At 46.3% G+C, this 27,588-nt stretch overlaps 1 protein-coding gene across 1 annotated transcript in view; it reads right to left on the bottom strand.

The window, feature by feature from the left end:
- LOC126538381 (transient receptor potential cation channel subfamily M member-like 2) overlaps positions 1–27,588 on the bottom strand; it is a 385,593-nt gene that overhangs the window by 232,020 nt on the left and 125,985 nt on the right. The window contains exons 6-12 of the mRNA XM_072287697.1: positions 26,635–26,810; positions 21,313–21,469; positions 15,370–15,466; positions 15,154–15,269; positions 14,752–14,943; positions 12,428–12,556; positions 4,414–4,616 (exon numbers count right to left, since the gene is read on the bottom strand). Coding sequence (XP_072143798.1) covers positions 4,414–4,616; positions 12,428–12,556; positions 14,752–14,943; positions 15,154–15,269; positions 15,370–15,466; positions 21,313–21,469; positions 26,635–26,810 — 1,070 coding nt within the window. The remainder of the gene's footprint in view (positions 1–4,413; positions 4,617–12,427; positions 12,557–14,751; positions 14,944–15,153; positions 15,270–15,369; positions 15,467–21,312; positions 21,470–26,634; positions 26,811–27,588) is intronic.

Genomic DNA, 27,588 nt, shown 5'->3' with positions numbered 1-27,588 from the left:
GTTGTCAGAAACCACCCCTACTTGAAGGGCCGCATATTTTCTGTTGTTACCAATCACCACACTTTGTGCTGGCGCTCCTCACGTAAAGATTGCACGGGAGGATTGGGTTGACCGGTGCTACTGCTACAATAATATTCATTTGCTGTTTTATACAAGTCAGGCCATTTGCGCAAGGACGCCTACTGTCTCTCCGGTCATCCTGTCAACCACCCTGAATATGAAGTGACAAACACCGATGCTTTCATCTTGCCATTTCAGATCTGCACGACATCCATACTGAACAACGGCATGATGAATGCTGACGTATTGTTACCGATAGTCTCCATTGCAGACGTTCGGAGCCCACGCTGCGCACTTTCGTGCTCCGCGACTACGTTCTCTGCCGTCACAGCTTACGCCCTGAAGGACCAGAATTTTAACTCGTTGTACCACACAATCTCCGGACATCAGTTCTTGAGTAGTTGCATGACTCGCCTACTACGGGCCACCTCCGCGTTTCGCGTTATTACGAACGCGTACGGCACCATTTCTACTCGCCAGGCCAGTGCCGCTGTGTGCACTGCTACGTGGCAGCCTGTCAACGCCGCTAAAAACCTGCTGTGCTGCCCTCTGAACGCCTTGATCCCATAAATAAGTCCGCACAACCATTCTTTGGCGTCGGTAATAATCTTCTCGGCCCTTTTCCGACGTCGAAATCTGGCAGTAAGTTGGTAGTTGTCGTGACTGATTACGCGACCCGGTACGCGATCACGTGAACTTTGCACACAAGCAGTGCTGCTGAGGTGACAGATTTCCTTTTTCATGACGCCATCCTCCATCACGACATACATCGACAGTTCCTCATTATTCGTGGCAGCATATTCTTTTCCCGAGTAGTTGAATACCTATGTTGCTCCTGTTCTGCCGTGCGCATGCTTTCCACCGCATACCATCCGCAAACAAAGGGACTGACGGAGCGTGGCTCAATCACCCGTTGACAGAAAACGCAATTATTCTCTTTTTTTTTTTTGCTATCAGAACCCCCCGACAGTCACATCCCGAAGAGCAAACTCAGCATCAAAGAGAGCAAGGGAAGGAGTGCTAAAGCGCTTGCTACCTAATTTTCTAACGTGGTAGGCCCCTAAACTGATGCGCGCGGTCTTGTAACTGCTTTCTTAGAATTGTCTCTTCTAACCGGGCCACACAATCCGTACGCTTGTTAACGTGCGCAACTAAATGTGCGTATTTATCATCTAGTTTCTTCAGTTTCTGAGCGTGTTCCCCTATACAGTCATTGACGCAGCGACCTGTTCCGCCAATGTAAAATATCCCACATGACCATGGAATGCAATACACCACTCCAGTGGAACACCTATCAGACGGCGGGTGTGGTTCTTCTCGCATCCACGTTTTCTGGCGTTGCAGATGCGTGGACGCAACTATCCCAGCTTATTTGGGGCAGAGAAGCTAATTGGCACGCTGTGCCTTCTTGCCACCTTCTTAATATTGCGGGAAAGTTTATGGATATAAGGGATCCCCTCAGGCTTAGGTGCCTTCCGTTGATCCTCAGCCGTTGTATTTCTCGATCGACGCTTGAATTTTCGAAGGAGGGTTTCTGAAACCGCAGTCAAAACCGAGACGGGGAACACTGCAGCCAAACGACGGCTTACCTGATTATTAAATCTGGGCTTAATCTGATGTGGGCAGGATTTCAGGAGAGGTGATTTCATACAGAACAGCATTTTAATAATCGAGTAGTTAATGGGTAGTTGCACATGGCGATGGGAGGGCGAGCTGGCGGCGGTTACACACGACGTAACTAGGACGTTATGAGGCACTGGAGCGGGTGCGGTAGGGTATATTGACGGCGAGCGATGGCGGCAGACGCCATCACTTCAGGATGGCGCTTGGGCGACTCCGGTGGTACTTCTTGATTTCCCAATGACTGCTGTGTTTCTTGTCCCACGATGTCAGCGATCAACGCAAGCTGAGGCTGTAGTTCGTGGGAGTATCCCCTCAAGCTCCTACCACACAACCGCTCTGACGGTCTAACGCAGGTCATCGGAGCTCAGTGATTGAAATTCGGCGTAGTTCGTTGTGAACATGCAGCAGTTGACTCGCATGTTCTCATTTCGAGTGTTTTCTCGATGTTGGTGGCCTCGCCAAGAAACTCTGCGACAGTTTTCAGTGGGTTTTGTATCATTCCGGAGAAAGTTCTCGCTTCACACCACACTTGAATAGATGAACTTTCATTTCCTCGGGCATTTGCGGGTTGGTGTGGCGGATAAAACGGGTAATTTCTTCCTCGAAGATGGCAGCACTCTCGTTAGGTAGCTGCAGTCGGGCTTCCAGAAGAATGTCTGCACTTTCTTTTCGGACGACGCTCGTGAAGCTTGTAAAGAAGTTACTAAGGAATAGGTCTCCCGTTGTAAGGGTCGACATCCGGTTCTTGAACAAGTCATCATGGCATCTTAGAAGGCGAAGTAGAGATGGCGCAGCTTATCCACAGAGGTCCAGTTGGTGAAGGCTGAGATCCTTTCCAATATGCCGAGCCAGGTTTTTGGGTCATCCGACGAAGCCCCACGGAAGGAAGGTGGCTCCCTGATCTGCTTCAGCATGATGGCTGTAGGGGATGGTGCGTCCGGCATCGTGGTAATTGACATACCTACGGTCTTCATGGTCGGTTCAGGCAAAAGTCCGTGCTCCGGTGGCAATTGTTATAGCCTGTGGCTAGATCGTTGGTTCATGGTGATGTGGACTATGTCCACACGGTTCGGGTTTTGATTTTGGTTTTGCTCCGGTATATGAGCGCACAAGCACCTTCACCAGATGTAACGTCATAATGATGGTGAAAATCATCGCAGCCTCAAAACTGCGAGTCACCATTTTAACTCCTTATTGGCCGAACTCGTACCCGGCAAAACAAGTAACACTCAAGCACAACGATAGTGGCGAGCAAAGTGGGGTATCGTCCAAAATAAGGTCGGCGGGTCAAACGCGCCGGCTTTTATAGATGACTTGTCTAAAGTTTCAGCGTATTCGCTGGTGCCCGCGTGCCTTCCAGAAACTACTACGCAATTCCTGTAGCACTTGCGATCAGGTTACACAAGGTTCGGTGGCAAAAGACAACGAATTGAACCATCAATTACATTCACAAAACTTCTGATCCATGCAGGTGCGCCTGCGCCTAGCCATAACATTTAAAATTTGTTAGTCGGTGAAAAGCGGTCACGGGATAAAGATAAACAAGTACACGTGTCAATACCACAGCGTCATCGACTGAGCTATCATAAAAAAACGCTCAAGTATGGTCTACACTACACACACACACACAGGGCGCATTCAAACCTGGTGCTCGGTCACTGAGGAAGTAGGCCGGTAATACTGCGAATAGCATTCTCAAGATACTTCACGCACTTTCCGGTGTCTGTCTGTCTGTCTGTCTGTCTGTCTTTGTCTCCCAGTGAATCGGTCAGTCGGTCTGCTTGGGTCACCAACTTCAGCCGCCAACCTTAGTCACTGAGTTGTCGATAGTCTGCGTACAGCATCGAGCTGATGTGGTCAAGAAACAGGGTTCAAAACGAACCGCAGGCCTAACTTGTGTCACAAGATATGTTACAGGGCTTTGTGCCACTCTTCAGTGAACATCCTTCATGCTAACTTGGCTCACTTAGACTGTGGCACTGGGTGTGTGCTGCTCATCTATGAACCACTCCAGTGCTAACTTGAGAAACTTGGTATGTACCATTTGGCATGTGTTAGTTCAATGATGATAAAGATCCTCTGAAATAGGTCTGGTAATGGGCGGAATTCATTCCTCTGCATTGATATTCACGTAAGTTTTTCTAAATATTTATTCAAAACGCGCGTGGCGCGGACATCGTGGCGTCGCTGTCAGAAGCCGCAGCGTGTGCAGTGGTAAGCGCGAGAGGAGCCTGGGTGCGTGAATGTTTCATGTGAGACGCGCTCCAGAGCTGGTAATACCGTGTGTCGTTACATTTCTTAAATGCTAATCGCATTAGCGACCTCATTCATCGTACGAAAAGTTCAGCATGATTTCTTTGGTCAACCAGCTAAGTGTATTTTCACCATTCATTTTCTTTTCAACGCTTCATTGCACTTACGCTGTGGACGCCCATTTTTTTACCCAAACGTTGTGCATATCGCCTAATAAACCTTTGTGTATGTACGCTTAAATCGTAACTACCCTCTCCTGTTTGAATCATTGTTTGCATTTTGGCGTTAGCTGGCTAATCACTCATTTTGCCTTGGGCTAGTACTACAACACCACTGTGTATTGTGATAGTATATTTGTACTACCACAACCAGTGCATTCGTTTTGGAGCTAGTTAGAGCGCGCAAAGACCGGCACGCTGGTACTTGCACCAGGAGCAGTAAAGTCACTTTAACTCGTGCCAGCGTAGCGCCACTCACTTGCTCGTGTCTAGGAGCTCCTGTTTGATGGTGCCTTCTGAGACGTACGCGGTGAGCTTCTCGTATGTCATGGACACCAATAATGCCAAGTGGATTGGCTGGTCACAGTTTTTCCACAGCACTTCAGCCGTCTTGCGACGGTTTGTAAAGACGGCCCACAGCGAAAGGATGACGAGAGCCTTCCGCTCAGCCGATGCCGCATCCTGCAGGGAAAGTCATGTACTTCACCATTGCCCTGTAACTGTAGGTATACGGGGTGGAGAGCCGTTAAGTAGTTGCTGCCATACTAAAGGTATTGACAAACTAACCTCATGCAAAAATCTTTTTTTTCTAACTCAATGTAATCGAACCACGAAATGGTAACGCACGAGATAGTCAGTTGTTGACCGGTGTTCTCAAAATTCACACTGATGCAGATAAAGCGCACTTTTTTAGCACTTTCCTAGATTTGAGAAAACGTAGGAGGCGCTGATAATTTTTTTCAAACAACCTACAACAAAAAATTGTTAGTGTTGTCTGGCGATAACTTGTTAATGAGGCGGGCGCTTTACCCTTTTCAATGCAGGTAAGACAATAGCTTCCTTCCGTGTGAATGGAAGATGTGCAGCTGCTCATGTAGCATTAAAAGGCGAGCAGCGTGATTTGCCTGTCTGTGTGAATGTGTTTATTCATATGGCATATAGTTCTGTCAGGGTCCGGTGCAGAGCTTTGAGATGGGGTCAGGGAAGCTCTCAGTTCAACTGTGCCGAAAAGAAGGTTATAGGGTTCGTTTCGGCTACGTTTATTATGGTCGAGTGCTGACGTTCTTCTACATCTTTGTATTTCAGAAACGATTCTTAAGAGTGGATCGCATAAGACATGCTCTTTAAGTGTTCAGCAAGAGCGTCGGCGTGGGGTTCCAACGTGTTTCCTTCTTCATCCATCTGTGTCTACGAATGGATTTTCTGCCCCTCTAGGCTCCTGAACCTGTGTGCACGAATTAATGTCCGAGAGAAACCTATACCAGACAGCCCTTTTTGCTTGTCTTCCCGTCCGCCTTCCGTAGGATTTATTGTTTAAATTGAACCAAACCTTCAGCAGTTGGGCGTCGACGAAGAATGCCTGTCAGGGTACGGCGTTATTCGATTCGGTGAAGCACCGATCAACGTGCGCCAAAAGGTCGTGGAAATAGAGACGAATATTGCCAGCCACTCCGGCAAGCGGCCGCAAGAACTCGAAGGCAGGCTTAGAGATTGCTGTCTTTTTATGGTTTGCGCGACCGTGACGCCCCGACAGCTTTTTGTAGCAACCCCTGTGCAATCTCTGCCCCGCGCGTGCATTCAGAAGCTTACTAAAAAGGCGGGGTCAATCCAGTGTCCACGAACTGCTGCAGTGTATGTGTGCCGGCAGCGCCGTATGGCCTACCGCCATCGTTTCTCTTGTGTTTGTGAACGAACAATAGAGGCCCGCCACGGTCTCAGGGGTGTGTGTGTGTGTGTGGTGCAATATGAGTTCGCGAACTCTAAATGAAGGGGCGAATCACCCGTTCCCTCGCCTCTAATTAATGGAGGCGTGGCCAAGACCTTGGGTGCAGCCGGGATCCAATTGGGCGAAGTTGATTGGATCGTCACCACTTTCTGCCGTTGCCCAACACAGGGAACCACGGAAGGGCGAAGGTATATAAACGCAGGTGTTAGACCGAGCTAGGCAGTCTAGAAGCTGAGCCCTCAATCTGCTGAAAAGCGTCAAAGAGCTAGTGCCGACCACTATCAACTAGGCCGCCTAGCCGCTTCTGAACTGCGAGTTACTAGTTGGCGTAAGAGACGACAAACTAACGTCTGCAACGAAGCTCACGCTAGTTCCCATCGAGTTAGATCAACCTGCTCGAGGGAAGACGTCATACTTAGACTCCCGGGAAACCCAGCCCAGCAATCGCATTCACCGCAACGAGATCGGCTTGCCGCAACGAGATCTTCGCGAAAGCTCTGCCGTTGACTCACGCTTTATGGACTTCCTGCTGCTGCCAGGCCATGCGTATGCCATCATTTCTTTTTTTTTTTTGAAGTCTGTTTAGTTGACCGCCGTTAAGTGCATTTTACGTAGTGTTCATTTCTGCAGTTACTGTTAAATGTTCATTTTATTTGTTCTATATTAATCATTGATCTAGTTTAAGTGCATGTGTGTTAGCGTTCTTGAGTTTTTTTGTATTTCTTTTAATCTTTTTATCATTGTCAGTGGATAAATATTTTTTTCTGTCTTTCTCCCGCCTATTGCTCCTTCGCTGTGTTCACTTGAGTACAGAACGACCAACCAGCTGTAAACCCCGTCGACGATTTCGCGCTGACGGCGAGCAGGTGACAAGCCGCGACATTAAACTGGCGCGCGTTGACAGGATGCTCCGCAAAAAATCAACACAGTGAACGAAGAACAAAAATCGTGGAAATTGCTCGATTAGCGCTACCGACACATAAGTACTAAATGTAGAATGCCCGTGCATGCGAATTGTGAGCGCACAAGTTTTGGAGGTGTAGTGCGTTTTGGAGAGAAAGGAGTTCGACAAGTGGTTATAATAGGACAAACAGTTAGGCCTACAGGGCGCTGAGCTGAGGGCATGGGCTGCGGAACAGCAGGGAGAGGCAGTTGCCCGAAGAGAGCGCGAGGAAAAGAGAGAGCTAGAGCGCGAAGAAAAAGAAAAGAAGCGAGTGGCGGCGAAAGAAGCCGTAGAACGGGAAATACTGTTGTTACACTTAAGGATTCAGCTTATTCGAGGTAGCAGCGAGAGCAGAGCTAACAACCAGCACGCAGATGTACAGGAGTTTCACGCACAGCAGTGGAAGCGTCAGGCGCCGATTGAAATTTACAGACCCTAATTTACGGGCCCCCTTACAGCGCTATGTATTCGAGAATCACTATGTTACCTAACTGCGGGAAATATAGAAGGCATAAGATACCCGGAGGCTGCGAAATATGAGACCGAACAATACACCAGTGAGGACAAGATGCAACAAGAGCCCGTGGTGGCAGCTATCACCCGCGCCCAGGCGCAGCCATAAACGCCTCCCAAATTCCAGTCTTTCCGAGGCCGCGGTAGAGTTACCAGGCAAGGGCGGAAACGCGAGCAAGCAGAGAAGTGGTGAGGCGCTTAAGAAATGTTTCGCTAGCATCAACCGGAACCAGACACGCTCAAATCAGAAGGGAAGTGTCGAATTCCAACAGAAAAAGTAGCTACTTTATCGATGGTACACGGAGAAGAACGGACGTTCAGTGCGTCAGCTCGTCGGGCCGAGGTGCCACTGAAACGCGGTGTCAAAAACAGCACATGAAAGTTTATTGGCTGGACGCTTAGGCACTCGGAAGACTAAGGACCGGATTCTGAGGAATTCTATTGGCCGGGCGTCAACGGCCGCTGTGAAAAGATTTGTCGCTTCTTGCGATATTTGCCAGCGCAGGGTTCCAAAGGGCAGAGTGCCACGCGTTCCACTTAGAAGGGTGCCCATAATTGAAACCCCATTCAAACGGGTGGATGTCAACATAGTGGGTCCTATACAACCATTAGGGAAGACGCTGCACAAGATTGAAGCTGCACCACACCCATCAACAAAGCAGTAAGTACGTGCCTTCCCCGGATTGACCGGGTACTATGAGAATTAATCCCGAACTACGTCAAAGTCAGCGCTCCCCTCACGGAATTAACCCGGGAATGAGGGAGCAACTCTGTGAAATGGACACCAGCATGCGAAGAAGGGTTTCGGGAAGTAAAACGCCACATCTCCAAAGATCCGATATTGCGATTCTTGAATTTAAACCAGCCCTTCGTGCTACGTACAGATGCATCAGACGCGAATGTGGGAGCCAATTATTTGAGTCGAATATAGGGTTATTCTGAAGTCGGAGATCTATGCGTTGTATGTATATAGGCGTGTAGCTTGCTGTTGGACTAGCTTCTTTTTTGGTATAGTACACATTCAATATTGTGTGTATAGGGTTTTGGTATACAGGGAACGGTGTTTCTCCTTTCTTTCTCTCGAAAAAGCCACTCATGAAGGCGACTATTATTGGACATTATTCTGAAAGTGTGGGGGGGGAGGGGGCATTTTCACGGCGCGCAAATAATCGATTCGGCGAAGCACCGATCCACGGGCGCCAAAAGTCGTCGAAATAGGGACCGGCGGGAAAGACGGTTATTCCCAGTCACTCGGGCAAGCGGCCGAAAGAAGTCGAAGGCCGGCTCAGAGATTATTCTTTTTGTCGTCGGCGCGACCATGACGCCCCGACAACTTGTAGGAATCCCTGCATCGTCGGTGCGACCGTCACGCCCCGACAGCATTTTAACGCGACAGCGTTAAGGAGCTCGTGTCGCAGAAAAGCCGGTGTCGTCGGCGTCGGCGGCGTTGGCCATGAGCGATAAATCCCAGAAGGCACTTCTTAAATAAAAAACATCTTGCAAGATGGGCTGGTAGGAATCGAACCAGGGTCTCCGGAGTGTGAGACGGAGACGCTACCACTCAACCACGAGTTCGTTCCTTCAAAACGGCACAAAATCACCTCTAGTGAATGCGGTGTTGCCTTAGAAACGTGCCGTAGAAAGTTATACTGAGGTGTATATCGGTAATTATGACCATGTAAGTTACAGAAGTCACAGTTTCACGATTAGCAAAGTACGTTTCCGCTATATTTCTTGCGGCATCTTGCGGCAAACACAGAAGACCCCCTCCTCGCAATGTACGGATCTGCCCCGACACGTGGCGCGCCACTCGCCCCATGATCGCGTCCGCCTTCATGGCGCGTCGGGGCCCGGCTATCTGTGCCGATGGCGATGTTTGGCTGGCGTAGCGCATTTGGGTAGGCGGTGCGAACGGGGTGCGATAATGCTATCGCGTTCCACTCTTGAAGGCGAAGCTTAAGCGTCCTCCAACCTTTTCTAGAAACCCCTGTGTATTCTCTGCCCCACGCGTGTATTGAGAAGCTTACTAAGAAGTCGGGGGTGAGAATACTCCGAAATATCTGGAGTGTCTCTGCAATCCTGTGTCCACGAACTGCTGACAGTGTATGTGTGCCGACAGCGCCGTAAGGCCGGCCGCCGTCGTTTCCCTTTTGTTTGTGAACGAACAATAGAGGCTCGCCCGGCCTCAAGGGTGTGTGTGTGTGCGGTGCGATGCGAGTGCGCGATCTCTAAATGTTAGGGCGAATCACCCGTTCCCTCGCCCCAAATAAAGGGGGTGCGGCCAAGAACTTGGGAGCAGCTGAGTCCAATTGGGAGAACTTGATTGGATCGTCACCAATATCTGCCGTTCCCCAAGACAGACAACTAGGAAAAGGAGAATTTATTTAAGCGCAGCTTTTAGACCGAGCTAGGCAGTCTAGAAGATGAGCCTACAATCTGCTTAAAAGCGTCCAGGAACTGGTGCCGTTCAGTATCGCCTGGGCCGCCTAGCCACGTCTGAAGTGCGAGTTACTATTTGGCCTAAGAGACAGCAAACCTTAGGACATCTACTTAGGACAGGTAGTGACTGCTGATCCGGATCATGAGAGTGAAATAATCAGAAGAATAAGAATGGGCTGGGGTGCGTTTGGCAGGCATTCTGAGATCATGAACAGCAGGTTGCCATTATCCCTCAAGAGAAAAGTTTATAACAGCTGTGTCTTACCAGTACTCACGTACGGGGCAGAAACCTGGAGGCTTACGAAAAGGGTTCTACTTAAATTGAGGACGACGCAACGGGCTATGGAAAGAAGAATGATAGGTGTAACATTAAGGGATAAGAAAAGAGCAGATTGGGTGAGGGAACAAACGCGCGTTAATGACATCTTAGTTGAAATCAAGAAAAAGAAATGGGCATGGGCAGGACATGTAATGAGGAGGGAAGATAACCGATGGTCATTAAGGGTTACGGACTGGATTCCGAGGGAAGGGAAGCGTAGCAGGGGGCGACAGAAAGTTAGGTGGGCAGATGAGATTAGGAAGTTTGGAGGGTCAACATGGCCACAATTAGCACATGACCGGGGCAATTGGAGAAGTATGGGAGAGGCCTTTGCCCTGCAGTGGGCGTAACCAGGCTGATGATGATGATGATGATGACAGCAAACCAGCGTCTGCAACGAAGCTGAAGGTAGTTCCCCTCAAGTTATCTCAACCTGCTCTGGGGGAGACGTCAGACCTACACTCTCCGGAAACCCAGCCCAGCAATCGTACCCACCGCAACTACACCGGTGTGCCAGCGTTCTTCGGGAAAGTTCAGCCGTCGACTTCACGCTTTATGGACTTGCTGGTGATGCCCGGCCATGCGTATGCCATCATTTGTTTTCTTTTGAACTCTTTTGACCACCGCTAAGTGCGCTTTGTGTAGTGTTAATTTCTACATTTACTGTTAACTGTTTGCTGTATTTCTTTTGTATTCATCATTGATCTAGATTAAGTGCATTTGTATTAGTGTTCTTCTGTTTTTTGTTTCTTTTCATCTTTTTTTCATTGTCAGTCGATAAAAATTTTTTTCTCTCTTTCTCCCGACTCACCCCTTCGCAGTGTTCACCTGAGTACAGAACGACCAACTGGCTTGTATACCCCATCGTCGACTACGCGCCAACGGTGACAAGCCGTGACGATGCCCCATGCATTATTTTCTTTATTACGCACATTCTCGTATTCTCACATTCTCGCAAAGAAAAAAAAAACAAGGATCAATTCGCATCAGCAAATTTTATGAGCCCCTATTGTGAAATTTGTTTTCGTAGGTCCCGTTTTTTGTCGTTTCCCTACATTTCTCCGCATGAAGGAAAGTTTCCCTACTATTCTTTCGCATGAAGTTTCTCGTTTGAAAAACCGCTCAATGCACTTCTTTGCCAGCCTATCTATAGGTGACTTACTTGTTCTTTCATTGGATACACACATTAATTTTTCAAGAGAGGGAAAATTAAAACTAGCTCAAACGTTATCAATTTGCTCCTACTTCAACAGACATACGCTTCTTTATTGGTTGGAATTGCTTGGGGTTAACCATAAGGGCGATCGCCATGGGACAAGCCAAAAGCACCCTTAATCGTGTACGAATACTCACTCTACAGCACCCGCGCTATCATTATCAGTATTCTGTGCGTGACTAGAGGTTGGCGCGAGACCAGGTGCCGCACAGAAATGCCTAGGACTCCCCGCTTATTACTGCGCAGTTCTGTCACGAGAGCGTACACAACTGGCAACGAAACGGTGTATTCTGGCAGCACCTCTATTGTGCAGACCGAAGTCGACACGTATGTGGAGAAGCCTGGTGAACGGTCCTAGCTGTGGTTTATGGTATTCTTTCTAATGAGCTGATTGTTTCGGTTAGGCGTGCAAGTGCCCTTACAAAAAGGCGCGTGAACTTTCTTCCCATCCAGTACCAACTTCGCAGAGGTGCCTGATGGCTTGGACATGAGCGAGAAGCCCATTCCTGTCAGCGTAACACGCTTAGTCGCGTACGGAAGCTAGTTTGAGCAGCAGCCACCCTTTGTGGCCATGAGTGGTTGTATCAAACTTTGCAGCTTAAAGTAGCGGCACCGTTCGTAATGAGCTCCGGTGGGTCCCGAATCGTTCATAGAACAAAGCTGAACGCCGCATCCAGCGGGTAGAACCAGCTCCAAACTCCGGCTTGCTGGTTCTAGCTAGTTTTCAGCTTCACTTCAGAGTTGTATTTAGCCACGACATCGCTGCGATTGTCTTTTAGCGAAAAAATAAAGAAACAACTCAATGTCTACGTGGCGCTGTGTGCTCCTATTCTTGCTTTCCTCGTTCGTGAAAAATATGTGCTTTATTCCGCTGTGCTTCTATGCGTACTCGCCAAAATTTCAGCTCTCCGGCTAAATCAAAGCGGTGCTCGGGGCAGAAGTTTCGACAAATTCAAGCGTCCTGTATGGCAGCAGTTGAAACTGATGGGACTAATGTACTGGAGAAGATACCGGATGAAGGAGCTGTCTCTGCTGGCTTCCGTGGCCTCCAAACAAAGGTGGCACCTATGTGCAGGTAGCAGGCGAACATATTATAGCTTGATTGGCAGTGTCTTACCTTGACGTATGTGCCTACAGCACTGTTGGCGGAAAGCTCCTCCTGGTTGAGAAAGTCTCGCAGGCTGGTCGTTGTCTCTATGAGCCAGTTCAAGTCCGTTTCAATGAAGTTTCTGCCGATTTTTGAGAGCTGTAGTAACGAAAATTTGTGCACGCGCAAAGACCATGTTTTAACCACGTTTTGAGGCATGAAGATCCCTGGTAGCATGATACGGATCTTTCTTTTTTGTTAAATGATGACGGTACATGAACCATTTCTACAATATTCGTATGTGAGTCATCTGTCTGATCCATGAAAGATTGATTTTGTCAGAAAGCAGCACTGGCGTTCTCTTTTGCTCCATATCTTTCAGATAGCGGTTGTTGATGGCAGATAAAATTTTAATTTGCCCTGCAGGGCAGTTTTGCATGGTTTTATATTTGAAACGTGGCAAAATATTGTGGCATACGGATCGGCATTACCGGTTTCATTATCGTCTCCATATCATATGGTTATGCCATGCATGTTCTAACAGCTTGAGTAGCCTAAACCGCCCTTGCAGACAAAGCTTCTATTAAGTTAAGAGAGCTTCATCTTTCCGGTTATTTAAGCATTCAGATAAGTCTAACCTTCCCTAAGCATTTAATTTGCTTCACGTTTATATTTTAGTTTATTTCAATTCTGCATTATCTATCAGCTGTGTTTCGTCTAGTGCGTGCTTCAAAAAAATGGTTGGCTCCTCATCTAGAGGATTTGGTTGAAACACAAAAGTGAAACGCTTATTTTAGGAAGCAGTGACAGCGTTGTTGCAGATTTAAAAATATAAGTCCATAAATGTTCACAGTCTTCTGTTATGTTGTCATTACGCTCGGTTTTCGTTCTTTTGCGATACTTTAACTATTCTGAAATTTGACATTTATCTGTTTATTTATTAACGAATATTTTGCACCGTATTCTTCTGAATGTATTTTTACCGTGCTAGTTTCAGAAGTTCAAGTTTTTCTTTTTCGTACTTCATTTGCGTACGCTTTTATTGAATGGCTGCATTTTACTGTAGAAGAAGGCACAAAATGATGCATGTGCGTTAATGATTAATAACTTATTTGCGTGGCGAAACTAGCTCTAAGTGGCGAAACTAGCTCTTTATTGGGTGAACCTGAGCCCAGAAAGACAGTCTACACTCAAAGCACAATGATAGCGGCGAACACAGTCGGCGATCGTCGAAAATTTCACGGGCGGGTCAAACGCTTCGGCTTTTACACATGAGTCGTCGAAAGTTCCAGCGTAATCGCAGGTGCCCGCATGCCTTCCAGAAACTACAACGCACTTCATGTCGCGCATGCGATAATATTACGCATGGTTTCGCGGGTGCATGCACAGCAGAAAGAATCAACTATAACATTCCAGTACATTCAAAACCATACAGGTACGTCTCGCACACAGCAATAACATTTTACATTTGTTAGCTGGTCAAAAGCCGTCACCGCATGAAGATAAGCAAGTACACCAACTCAATCGCTTCTGAGTGATATCATTGGTTTTTCTCGGCCATAAGAGTTCTTAAGTTAGCTTTGAGGTACAAGACCACGTCCTGTATGTTTAGATGCAATACACCTACAGGGGTTTTGAAGACAATAACAGAAACTACAATAAACATCAACTTCAACTACTCGAAAAAAAGACAGCTTCGCTGAAAACTTCATTATGAATAAGCAAGGCCGCGTAAGCTGCAATATCTTTTTTTTTTTATACCGTACCCATGCGTTATTTTTTGTCACTGTACACGTGTCACAGCCCTCAAGCTTTAGGGTTTCCCCTGGGCACTTAAATAAAGAACTACTTGGTTGGTTTGATTATTATGTTTACGCAATCTGTGGCTGCGCTCGCAGTGCTTTTCTTGCTGTTTCCTCTTCTGTGTATCTGGTTAATGTCCATGTCATGTATTCTTAGAAAAATGAAGACATTTCCATGAAATTATGATTTTTGCATTAGCACTTGTACTGAGTACTTTTTGTTTGACCTCATTCTTTTGCGTGTCTCAGCTTACGGTAGAAACATGCGCCCTGGCCCATTTGATGATTATACTATACCACATAGTAGGAGCAAATAATGGTGCATGGTTATACACGTAACGTATAATGGTATCGTGAGAAGCTGGAAGATATATGGTGAGACTTCGCTGCATGTTCATGTACTGTGTGTTGACTCCAGCAAGAAGACGAAGTCAATATAGGCCTTTCGCAAGATCCGTAAGCCTTGAGTACGTCCACCGGTTAACTACGAACACGTCTATACCGGCAGAAAAGCCGCGCACGTCACAGAATACTTATTCGTTTGAGACCAACCAGGCTGTGTCCAAGTGCTCCTTCCCAACAAACCGTCCGAAAGAACTCTTCATGCTGTATCTTGGCAAACAGTTGCCGAAGTCTTTTAGGGTCCAAGTACTTGTGAATTAGAAATCCTCGATTGAGAAAAATGTGCAAGAACTCTTCGCGTTTTGGCTTCAGTAATGCGTACTCGAAGTCTTCCCGGTCAATCTGCAATACATCGAGCAATTAACAAGTAGCAGCAACATTTACAAAGTATTGTTCTTCTTTGGGCGGGGTATAGGTGACTTTACTTCTGGCTCGTATCGCGCTTTACGAATCGCCTGTCTAATGAGCTTTGTTCTCTTATGTGAGTTGGTCATTGGAAGTGCCAAGAATATGTGCGGACACTGATCGGAACACAGTGGTAATCTACTTTACCTGATACTGCTGAGCGAAGTCCTTTGAAAAGACCTTTGTCATAGCTACGTGAGGGCAGTTCCAATCGAGTGTGAGAAGCAGGTCCTTTTTAATTTGGTGAGCCTGGTGGTGCTGCACTTGTGCTGTTGCGATGCGTCCGCGTGAGTAAGAGATATAATTACAAAGTACAGTCGAAATACGCATTTCTCAGAACAAGTTTCTTTAGTTTGTACTTACATTTAAATACGGCTTTTACGAGAATGTCGTCAAGGTGCTGTAGGTTATTGTGGTGGTGCTGAATGTTAATGACCGTAAAGTACATTTGGTCTTGAGTCTGCAAAAAAAATCACATGAGGTACGCCTGACGTCGCGTGAAAAAATTTTATTATGCATTGGAGAAGTTAGCAATACGAGGACTAAAGTACACTTAAAAGGACGCACTACTTTTATTTCATTACACAGTGCTAATGGTAGCATTGATGTAGCATCCCCGTGAATAGCCAGATTGCACAACCTTGTAAGTAGGCGCTTAGTGCACATTCCTAATTAATATACAGTCCATTATTACAATGAACGCGAAGAGCATAAACGAAGGCGTTCCTGTTTAGCTTATTATTATTTATGCGTTTGTAGCTTTCAACATAATTTGAATGCGCAATTGCGGCCAGATGATGTTCCCCATGGTTGTAAGTCCACAGCCGCCATTGTTGCGCCTCATAAGTGCTTTGGAAAAAACTTACTGGTTCCTCATTGAGAGGATTTGACTATAACAAGAAAATGATACGTGTCTTCTAGTAAGCAGTAGCATCTCTGTTGCACAATTACGAATACCAGTGCACAAATGTGCACAGTCCTTTATTACTGCAGTTTTGATTGAAAGGTGAAGCAAGGACATCGATACCAAGCACGGTAGGCCTGTGCTGCTGCGCACCGTGAAGAGCATCCAGCGCGCCACGAGCCTTCATAGTAAAATATGACGTCACAGTCAGTGCATGTGTGGCGAAACTGCGTCGTCAGAAAGCTGAGTAGAAAGGGAGCACAAGTGCTAAAACGGTGTGAGTGACCGCCATGCCACCGAGCGGTCATGTTTGTTGGGACCACTTTCGAAAAAGCGCCGGAAATGCGGCAGGAATGCTGTCGTTAGCACATGGGCGCTATAACGTAAATCTATTCCAAACTTTTCTATTCCAATTATGCAATCAGCCCACCGCGATTGGTCAAAAACTTTTTAGGACCACCCCCACTTCCCCTGTCTGTCACGCGACGTCACGAAAACCGTGATAGCTCCTCATCTGATATGACGTGTACACACTGATTATGCATAATTTGACCGAACAAAACAAAAATAGTTATTTCTGATTCTACGCCTTTTTGCCATTAGCCCTCGGCTATTCGTCAAAAGTTTTCAGGCTGCACCCACTTCACCTGCCTCTCACGCGACATCACAAAGCCGCAATAACTCACCGTGTCAAAGTGACGTGTACGCGATAATATGCATTAATATGCCGAACAAAATTGAATGTTCTTCCTAATAGCCGCAGGCTGCCCCGTTTCGAAAAGAATAAAAGATGGCTGCCACTGGTCGCTCCGGCACTGGCTACTCGCCCCTAACGCAGAGCATGGGTTTATTGGCGTGTAATAAAACATTTTGCGTGGCCGTGTAACATTTTAGGGAACGTTCGGCACGTTTATCACCTCGTTCTGCTAACTCTTCGTTGCTGAGGATCCGTTTAAGCGTCATTCTTAAGCTTCCGTCTCATGCCACCGCGATTGTCGACGAGCCACCGCAAGCTAAGTAAGAGAAAGCGGACCAATCGCAGACGCCGGTACCACCCTCTTCATCCAGTTATCGATATTCAGTGCAGTGGCTCGGCCCCATCGAATCCCTTTCCACTTGAGCATGCTCCTCGCCTCTTGCGAGCCAATTAGATAAGACAAGCCGCTCAGTGCAGGGCAATGTTATTCGTTTTTCACGCAAACAAAAGTGACCTCCTACGAACGAGGAAAGCGTTTGATTGGTTTGTTCAGACAAACCTGCGGGTGACTGCCCGATGCTTGCGTCAGCGGTTACGTAAATTTGACGTCAAAAAATTGGAATAAAAACATATTGGAATAGTTTTACGTTATACGGCCCCTTGTCAACATAAACCGCAAGGTACTTCTAAGCACGACACCCGACGTGTATAGAGGAGTGCAGACGCGCCTCGCATGCGCTCCAACATTGACCGTCGTACATGTTTTCCGGGCGCTGCACTGTTGCACCCAGCATCAAAAGAACGAAGGGATTGACCCGCATCGGCTACGCCCTATTTAAACGTAATCCGGAGAAGATTTCTGTTCCTATGAGACGCGTTTTTACGAGCTGGGGAAGCGCCCAGCGAAGCCTAAGTCCCGGAGGTGACTACAGCCGCGACAGAAATGCCGCCGTGCCGGAGACGCCGCAACTGTGGGTAACTGGCCAGGCTCCTGCTAGCACTAACCAAGCCGCACAACATTTAGGCGTACTCTGGCCACGTTTCATTAGTCTAAAATAGAGTCGCCGGTCCCAGTCGTAGACTTCGCGGCCATGGAAGCTGCAGACTCAAATGAATATCTTAGGGACCTGGGCGATGGTTGTTGGTTCACCACGCGAGCCGACAGTTTCAGCTAGCCCTAAACCCACACCAGTGAGGACCAAGAATCAAGCAACGCGACGGCCACCCGCACTACCTGCAGATTTAAATGTGGTGCTTTCGGACAATGGGGAGGTCTTAGCCTCAGTTAATGGACTAGACACTTGGTGGCACGCTCCATCAGCTTGGCAGCAGGATGCATACACACGCAACAAGCTCATTTGCGCATACAACCGGAACAAAGCAGTATAGTTACCAGTACGCCGGGCGAAACCATTGCTACAAAGGTACACGTCTTCACGACGCTACAACTAAGACTGCAGCCACATAGAATCAAAGCTTATGTATCTCCACTAGACAAAGCTTACAAGGGCGTAATCACCAGCCCCGACAAAAATGCATCACCCAGCCGCTAACCCCAAATGCCTCGCAAAAAAAAAGAACCAGAAACCTCTAAACGAAGATTACGTGAAGAAAGGGAACCAAAGCCATGTCGCCACCACTTATGGCCTCACCCAAAGGACACCGATCGATGTCTCCATCGAGGCGCAGCCACTTCAGGAGCAGGTAGCTGTCCCAAGAGAGCACCTTGGCAGCCAAAGACAGCACACGAGCTAGGCTTCGTCCTCGTCCCCAAAAATAGACAGAGCCCGCAGCCAAGAGAGACCGGCATTACCACCCGCCAATAGACCCGCGCCCACTGGACAGACCCTTCCAAGTAAGGAGAGTTGAGCAGCAGGGTCTCCCAGTCCAAAATCTCCTCCATCCCAATTACTGCTGTAGCGGCGTGAAAATCAGCCCCAGCGCCACCGAGCGAAATCGCCACGTGCACGTACGCACATCGCTAGAACACGCTAAAGTGGCCCTCCCGAGCTGTCAATTCTACGTGTCACACTCCGGGACCACCGGAACTAGGGTTGGCCACCTCCAATAAATTGTGGACGCGGCGGCTTCCTCTGCTCCGCAGCCTCCACACCAACATGAGATATCCGCTCCACCGCACTTCCTAGCTAAAACACACACTATTGCACAAAACAACAGTTTCAGGATGCCCTCCTTACACTGCGGAACTCTCTTAGAGCTGAAACGACTAACATGATTACTCAGGCACTAAACGATTTCCACGCAAAACTGGAATACATGTTGCTGGGCCGTACACAATTGCTTGTATCTGAAATGAAACAACGCATGCAGGAGACGTTTAAATCGTTCAGCACGGGGAGCCAGGAATTACTACCGCTGGCTCTAAACACTAAAGACCTCACCAAACGGGCTCACCCGAACACCCAACCTACGAAGTTCGCCAAAGATAGGGTCCGCAAGCGAGATTGACCACCACAAACATTCTAGGCCCTCCCTAACCATGTGTCAGCGAAACTTCCTGGGGTATCGACAAAAGCGGAGCTATATGCGGTAGTACACCGCCACCCACGCCTCTTCTCTCTCCCAAACATCGTCGCATTGCAGGATACGCACTGCGCACCTACTATCTTGGGCTGCCATGCATAAATGGACTACCAACACGATCGCTTGCAGCAATCCTAGTATCAAAGCCCGTCACGAGGCTAGAACACGCACTAACGTCCACGGCCCTTCATGTCCTGGGAGAAAACAATCCTCAGAAACGCCGCCAAGAAAGTTGATTGATAATGAGTCATATTCCATTCCCTGAATCTAGAATGGACGATTCAGATTACCTCATAACGTAAACATGCAATCTAGGGAAGGTAGGGAATCTAGGGAAGTGGTGGTACTTGGCGATTTTAATGGCCCCACACAATGCCTGGAGATACGCATCAGCAAGTCCCCAAGGTGCCAACTGAGGTCGTCTCGTCACCAATCAGAGATGTACTCTATCTGTAACTCCGTTCAACCAACCAGAATAAGGACGAACGCCACCAGGAACACCTGCCCGGATCTCACTTATGTGAGGAAAGAGAAGAACTGTCACTGGTCCACATTCATGGAAACCCTAGGCAGGGATGATTATATCATTTAAACTACTCTTCAAATATCAAACCCCGCATCCTGGAGCGCAAGATAAGGGTGACTGATCGCGAAGCATTTACGAAACAGGGAGCTGAAAAAGACGCCGCTTAGACGCCGACAGCTGAATGGTTGCTGTGTCTGCACTCTTACATCGAAAAAATCAAGCAAGCGCACAACTACTACTCGCATACCATACGTAGACAGGCACCTTGTACAGTTAGAAGCGAGCCTAAGCTTAAAAAAACGCTGGCACAGGCAGAAGCATAATCACATGTTCAGACTTCATATAGCTGAACGCACGCAGCAAGCCAATCAATAAGCCACAGAGGTCACGGGATACATAGTAAGGTTCGTTACAGCGCGGCACAAGACAAGGACAAAAGAAGGAATAAAACGACGACAGGGCGCTGACTCTCAACTGATATTTTATTGATGATGTGTCTAACGTATATATAGGTGCCAGTTCTGTGTGACATTCCATTATCTTGTGGTAGCGAGTAGGTGGGACAAACTAAGTGCAATGTGAATATTAGACTTAGGGAGCATGAGCGATATCTTCAAGTGGTTGCGCCACTTCATCTCCTGGAGCGTTGCAAGTCGTGCGATTGTCGCCCCTATTTAAAAAAAAAAACTGTCATTTTTAAAGAGGCAAGCCAATTGACAAGGGTAATCGCGGAGGCTTAAACTATAAAGATTAAAGACAAGGTATATATTAGCTAACCGTCTATCGTTCTCTATGACAAGAAACTGCGTTAACTTTGTCAATTTTGATCACGCGTGAGCTGGTCACAGTTGCCTCGATGTATCTCTGTGCTTCGTGCATGTCATGGTTATAAACTGGCACCTATGTATGTGTTAGACATACGTTCAATCAAATATCAGTTTAGAGTCAGCACCGTGTCGTCGTTTTATTTCTTTTTTGTCCTTGTCTTGTGTTGCGCTGTAACGAACCTTACTATGAATCCCCACCAACTGGCCCAACATGCCGTCTTGATGCAGTATACTCACGCGATACAACTAGCAGCGCTTCCGTAACTCACTAAACAAAGCAGTGAGTACTGCAAGGACCTGGGTTCTACTCAGAGCCCTCACTGATCTGACACACAGCAAGTCCCGTATACCACTGCCATCAAGAATCTTCGCCACAAACAACTGCAGACTGATAATAAAATCCTGGCCAAACTTCAAGGTAGACACAATGCTACAGGCTTTCAACCTGAATAGAAAAACTACCCGTACAACAAATAAACAACAGTGGATACGGAGTTCATGAACTTCAAGCTGCTCTTATGATAATAAGCGCAACACGGCACCCTGATCCCAAACACTCCCTGATCCCAAACCACAACGACGATTATTTAACGAACTCGCGGAGTCCTGGGAATCCGGAACGCTACCCCGGGAATGGGCACACGCAATGTTAACATTATTTCCTGAGTTTGGCGAATGATTCCAACTGAACAAGGAATGGCCATTCTTGCGCATTTGTTTTCTCTGTGGCAGTGTTTCCTCGTCTCCACCATGACAAGGAAAAAGCAGTAAAGATCGAATACATAAAGAAAAATGTAAGACTTCCTACCTGACTCGCAATGCGCAGACACTCGACGATTTTGTCCCTGAACAAGTTCCTTGAAAGGGCGTTGTCTCGAAACTTCGGGAACATCTGGCATATGTGGGAGTTTATTTCTGGCTTGAGGACATTCTCAATGAATTCAGGATCCCAAATTGTTACGCCACTAGAAGGAAAAGGTATGCAGTTTCTCTTGTGATTCGAAGCGTTGATTCTATAGCTGGCACACTATTAGGTGCAGTAACTCTGCTTCGCGTGGTGTGATCACGACATAGAATTTTTAGTTTTCTACAATAATGAAAAGAGAGAACGCTGAAACTGCAATGGTTCAGCCACCGAGGGAATAATGCATTATAAATGAGTTAGTCTAATCTTCATGCTTCTGAATTTAGACGTTCTTGTGGCTCATTTATTATGCTTTATCTGCCTTCATTAGGCTAAATTTTAAGCAATTTGTACTTTTTATTATATCTACAACGCACAATACTCAGCGAATACGCACAATTCTCCTAAATGCAGTGGTTCAATTGTCAGTGCATCTGTAGTGTAATGGTTTTGATGCTGGGCTTCTTTCTGGAGGTCCTGTGTTCAAACCCTGCGGCAGGACAACTTTAAAATTGTAGACCTTAATAGTTATAACGTAATATTTCCTTGAAATGACCAGCTTGCAAAGTCACGAAGCGCTTGAAGCGCTTGAAGTCAGAACAAAGAAGTTTAGGCAAATGTATGGATTGACAGTCATTCGCAAGCTGGCTGAACCACCTTGCATGCAGCTCCCGTAGACCCGGGCACAACACGGGCCCAGACCGGGCCCGCGTTATAAAGCCTGAGCCCAGCCCGAGCCCTTGATACCAAGCCCGCGCCCAGTCCGTGCACGGGTCTTCATTAACAAGCTTAGACAGGCCAGTGTGTCCATGACAAGGCCCGGTATGTAAGCGAATCAAATATATATTGAAATGTATATTGAAAATATATTGAATATATATTGAATACCCGCTACAATATATATATATATATATATATATATATATATATATATATATATATATATCATCCAATTAAACAGTATCGACAGCCTATTTTATGTCCGCTGTAGAACGAAGGCCACTCCCTGCCATCTCCAATTACTCCTGTCCTGCGCCGACCAATTCCAACTAGCACCCGCAAATTTCCTACTTTCGTCACACCACCTAGTCTTCTGCCGCCCTCTACGGAGCTTCCCTTCTCTTGGCACCCATTCTGTCACCCTAATGGTGAAACTGTTATCTAATCTGCGCCTTACATGACATGCCCAGCGCCATTTTTTTCTCTTAATGTTTATTAGAATATCGTCTATACCCGTTTCCTCTTTTATCCAAACTGCTCTCCCTATGTCTCTTGAAGTTATGCCGAGCAATTTTCCTTCCATCGTTCTTTGCGCAGTCTATAACTTCTTCTCAAGCTTCTTTGTCAGTCTCCAAGTCTCTGCCCCATACGTCAGTAACGATAAAAAGCACTGATTGTACACTTTCCTTTCAATGATAACGGTAAGCTCCCATTCAGGAGCTCACGATGTCTACCGTATGCGATCCAACCCATTCTTATTCTTCTGTAAATTTTCTTCTCATGAACAGGGTTGCCTGTGATTAGTTGGCCTGAGTAAACGTACTCCTTCACAGACTCTTGAGGCTGACTTGTGATCTCGAACTCATGTTTCCTTGTCCGGTTATTTATCATTATTTTTGTCCTCTGGATATTAATCTTCAGCCCCACTCTTACACTCTCCCTATTAAAGTCCTCAATCATTTGTTGTAACTCATCCGAAGTGTGGCTCAATAGAATAACGTGACTGGCAAACCGAAGGTTGCTGAGGTATTCCCCGTCGATGCTCACTCCTAATCATTCCCTGCTTAATAGCTTGACTGCTTCTTCCAAGCACGCAGTGAATGCCATGGGAGATTGTCTCTTTGTCTGACCCCTTTGATCATAGGTATCTTCCTACTTTCTTGTGTAGAATTAAGGTGGCTGTGGAATATCTGTAGATATTTTACAGGGTATTTACGTAAGCGGTCTGTACTCCTTGATTACGCAATGCCTCTACGACTGTTAGTACATCTACTAAATCAAATGCATTTTTTAATCTATGAGAACCATAGAGAAAGGCTTATTGTACTGTGCGGATTTCTCGATAACCTGATTAATGACATAGATGTGATCCATTGTAGAGTATTCCTTCCTGAAGCCATTCTGTCCTCTTGGTTGACTGGTCAAGTTCTGTCCTTTTTCTATTGGCAAATATCTTGGTGAATGTTTTGTACAATACTGAAGGAAAGTTATCGAGCCTACAATTCTTAGCGATCAAGGCAGAAAGCTGGGCTAGTTGGTGTGTCATCATTATTCAAAAGACTAGCGCAAAATAGCAGGCACAAAGACAGAGAAGACGACAGGACGAGCGCTAAACATCAACTCTGAATTTGAATAACTATAATTCTTAAATTTTTAACATCCTGCTCCTTGCAAATTAGAATAATTTGGCATTATTCCAGCTCTCTGGTATACTTGAAGTCATATGGCATTGCGTACAAAGGGTGGCAAGGTTTTCAAGCATAATATCTTCTCCATCTTTGATACGCTTGGCAGTTATGCCATCTTCTTATGCCGCTTTTCCCCTGAAGATGTCCTACAAGGCCGTTGGAAATTCATCGCTACTTATAGAAGTCGCTTCCGTATCCTGTACATCCCAACTTCGAATTAAGGTAGCCTGGCTGCTCTGGGTATTGTAAAGGTCAGTACAGAATTCTTCCGTTGCTTTTACTATATCTTCGAAATTGATGACGATATTACCCTGCTTATTTTTCAGTGCACAAATCTTGGCTTATTGGATACCAAGCTTTCTTCTCACTGATTTCATGCGGCCTCTATTTGTTACTGCTCCCTCAGTCTTTCTCAGGCTATCATTTTCAGTATCCCTTACTTTCTCCGTGTCGATCAGTTTTGACAGTTCCGCGAATTCCATCTGATCTGTTGAGTGGGACAATTTCATGCTTTCTCGATTCTTTATTAGACCCCTTGCTACTTGGGAGAGCTGACGTACTGGTTGACTCGGTGCCTTACCTCCAACTTCAATTGATGCTTCTGAAATCAGCCTAGTTACGGTTTTATTAATTAGTTCTATGTCATGTTCATCGCTCTGTTCGAAAGCTGCATATTTGTTGGCCACCACGAGCCTAACTTGGCCTGCTTTGACCCTTACTGCGCTTAGGTTGCTGTGTTTCTTCTTGACTAATATTACTTTTCCTCTCTTCACATTGAAGGAAATCGTAAGCCTGACTAACCTATGATCACTGCACTTTACCTTGCCTAACACTTCTACATACTATAGTATGCTGGCATCAGCAGGGATTATGAAATCTATTTCATTTCCTGTTTCACCATTAGGGCTTTTCCAGGTCTATTTCCTGTTGCTACGCTTCTAAAGAAGCTTCTCATTATGCAGAGCTTATTGCTTTTCGCAAATTCTACAAACATTTCTCCTCTAGTGTTTCTAGAATCGATGCCTTAGTTCCGAATCGCTTGTTCGCCAGCCTGTCTTTCCCATACTTTTGCATTGAAGTCGCCCATGTCTACAGTATACTGAGCCCTTTTCTCATTGCTAATTCAGGGTATACTTTGATGTGGCTGCTTTTGTATTTCGCAGGGTTTCTTCAAGGGCAAGTACTTGAAGAATCAATGGTACTTAGTTGCAGACACTTCAGTCGGCTATTTTTAAACTTCATCTAGAACCATAATGTACGTAGTTTCTTGCTGAAGCCATTGCTTAAGATGCTGCGTAATTACTTTATAAAAATTAACTCAATTCGCAAAACAAACAAAAAAAAACAATACCGCACGCTAAGTCGCGCGACCCTCAACACCAATGAGTTCATTTCAGCCCATTAACACACCCTATCGCCTTTTAAACCTTGATTAGGTTTTGGTGGGACAACATGACTACATGATCTGCGTTTTGTCAATAAAGCTGTTGGAAGTCAGCAGTATGCGTGTCTTTCGTTTGATCTTGCCTGTCGCGATGTTCCTATTTTAATACATAGACAGATAGCCGCATTAAACGCACTAAAAATTGTGTATCTGAAAAAGCGCATTATGGATTAGGATTTAACTAATATTTCAAAACTACCCAGAAGTTTCAACTCTGTGACAATAAAAGTCAAGTTTGATGAGCAGCTTGAACATTTAAATGAGGCCCCTGTGAAGCGTTTTTTCAAGGGCTTACAATATCAATCATATGAATACATTCGAGGTGACGTGAAAAGCTGTCTTCCTGGCTCTCGCTTACACAGAAGACGGAGCGTCTAGTTGAGTGCCGCGCGCACGTTTGCGCAATTTTTCTCAAACGTCGTCGTTGCGCTATTGTCACGTGCGTTCAACTCTAGAAGGCATTAAGTGGTTTGCTGCTCCTGACCTCGGGGAAGTTCGCTCCACAGTACAGTGGTTAAACACCGGTTGCTTCGATTATGCGCCAGTCTGCTTCTGCTGGTTTTTTAGTGAGTCTTAACAGCGGAAGTGAAGAATGCGCAAGTCTCATCGGTAATACATTTGATAACGTACTCTCTGCGTCAAATGATACACTTTAAGTAGGTTCCCACAGTGCGCGGCATCAGCGTAACATTGTCTGCTTGCTAGGCAAGACAAGGCACTAATTTATAGCTGACAGCTTTAACAAATTTTAAGAAAGAGAAGATGCGAACGGAGGAAAGTGAGTGCGGTGGGTCACCGGAACATTAGTTGGTCCCGCCAGCTGGAATGCAAAATAGATAATGGCTTCATAAACGAGACTAAAACCCGCTCACACACCTCTCCGACGACCGGGTAAAGTAGGTGGCGCCGGGAGGATGGAAAGACATTAGGCGAGACGACAGACTTGTCAACTAAGATATTCATTCGGGCAAGTTGGTCTGTTTTCTTGGCGTGAATGCGATGCTGAGTACCGAAGCGCCGGAAGACAGGTACTTTACACTTTTAATTTTACTGGCCAAAGAATATTTCACACATAGGACGCCAGAATGTTGTCGAACACGGTATAACAGACCCGTGGAAATAGGCAGGTTTCAGAACAAGCAGCAATATTTTCAAAACACACCAGTGACAAAGAAATTACATTGTCCTAAAGAAATACCGTAATATGGGGTACAGAGCGTCTAAACAGCAAAATTTTTATACCTCTTTTCGTTAAACACACAGCGATTTCCCGTACTTCGCTGCACTGCGATGACTTCACGCCCCGCCCATGTCTATTCCCTCCGTGAATGTTGCGCGTACAATCAGTATTGCACTTGAGAGAATTTTCCTCACCGTCTGTCAATTTCGTTGTATGCGAGTGCCAGCAGATCAGCAACACCTCCACTACCCTGGATGACAAGCACGGGTAGCTGTTTCTTGATGTGTTCCAAGACCATCTTGTTGCATCCAGTGCCTCCCTGGCAGACGATCGCTATCAGTGGTATTTCGGCCGAGTACAGCGCCGATGCCTCTATGTCTCCATGGGGGCTGAGTGCTGGTTCCAAAATGAGAACACAGTAGTGATGATTAACTTATCACAAGCATGTAAGCTCATAGCCTTGTGTTTAAAACAATCACTTAGGCTGCTGTATGATGTCATAATGTGCAAGAATAATTATAATGGTCAAAAGCTAAGGATCTTGTAGTTCATGCACTCTTGTTCCGCACGCACACTGACGCTGAAGGGAATTTAGGGCACAGGACCATTTTTTGTGAGGGCTGATTTCGTAAACTATTTTTTGCATCGCCGTATCGATTCAGGGGATAGCCGGAATGATAAAGTGAGTAGATAGAAATTGGTATATAAGTTGTACGACATTACAGGTGAATTGCGTCTCAGTGGATGCTAACTACCAGCGGCCACATGAACAGAAAGCGAAGAATTATTTGTTAAATGAGGCCCGTGATGTCACGATACACTGTAAAAAAAATTCCGTGGTCTTACAAGATATGCTTGTAATTTGTAAGCGAAGAGTTTTCCGTAAATAAGGACCGGTCATTTCCGTAGAACAGACAGCCGTAAAATATAGAGCGTAATACGAAGTACCAGTACGTTCGTATATAGGAAGCGGAAGGCTCTGTATGCTGAATGTGCACTTTACGGTTTAACCGGTGAAATAGTTATACCGAAAACGGAAGACGTAGTATGCTGAATCTGTACCATAAGTTCCAAGCGTTAAAATGCAGATGTTTCCTCTTTCCCGTTTTAAGGAGCAGGTTCTTTGTTTGGAGAATGTTATATCCTAG

The sequence above is a fragment of the Dermacentor andersoni genome, chromosome 4, assembly GCF_023375885.2.
Source record: "Dermacentor andersoni chromosome 4, qqDerAnde1_hic_scaffold, whole genome shotgun sequence".
NCBI classification, from domain to species: Eukaryota; Metazoa; Arthropoda; class Arachnida; order Ixodida; family Ixodidae; genus Dermacentor; species Dermacentor andersoni.
The sequence above is the reverse complement of the archived record's forward strand: the minus strand, read 5'-3'. Positions and strand labels throughout refer to the sequence as shown.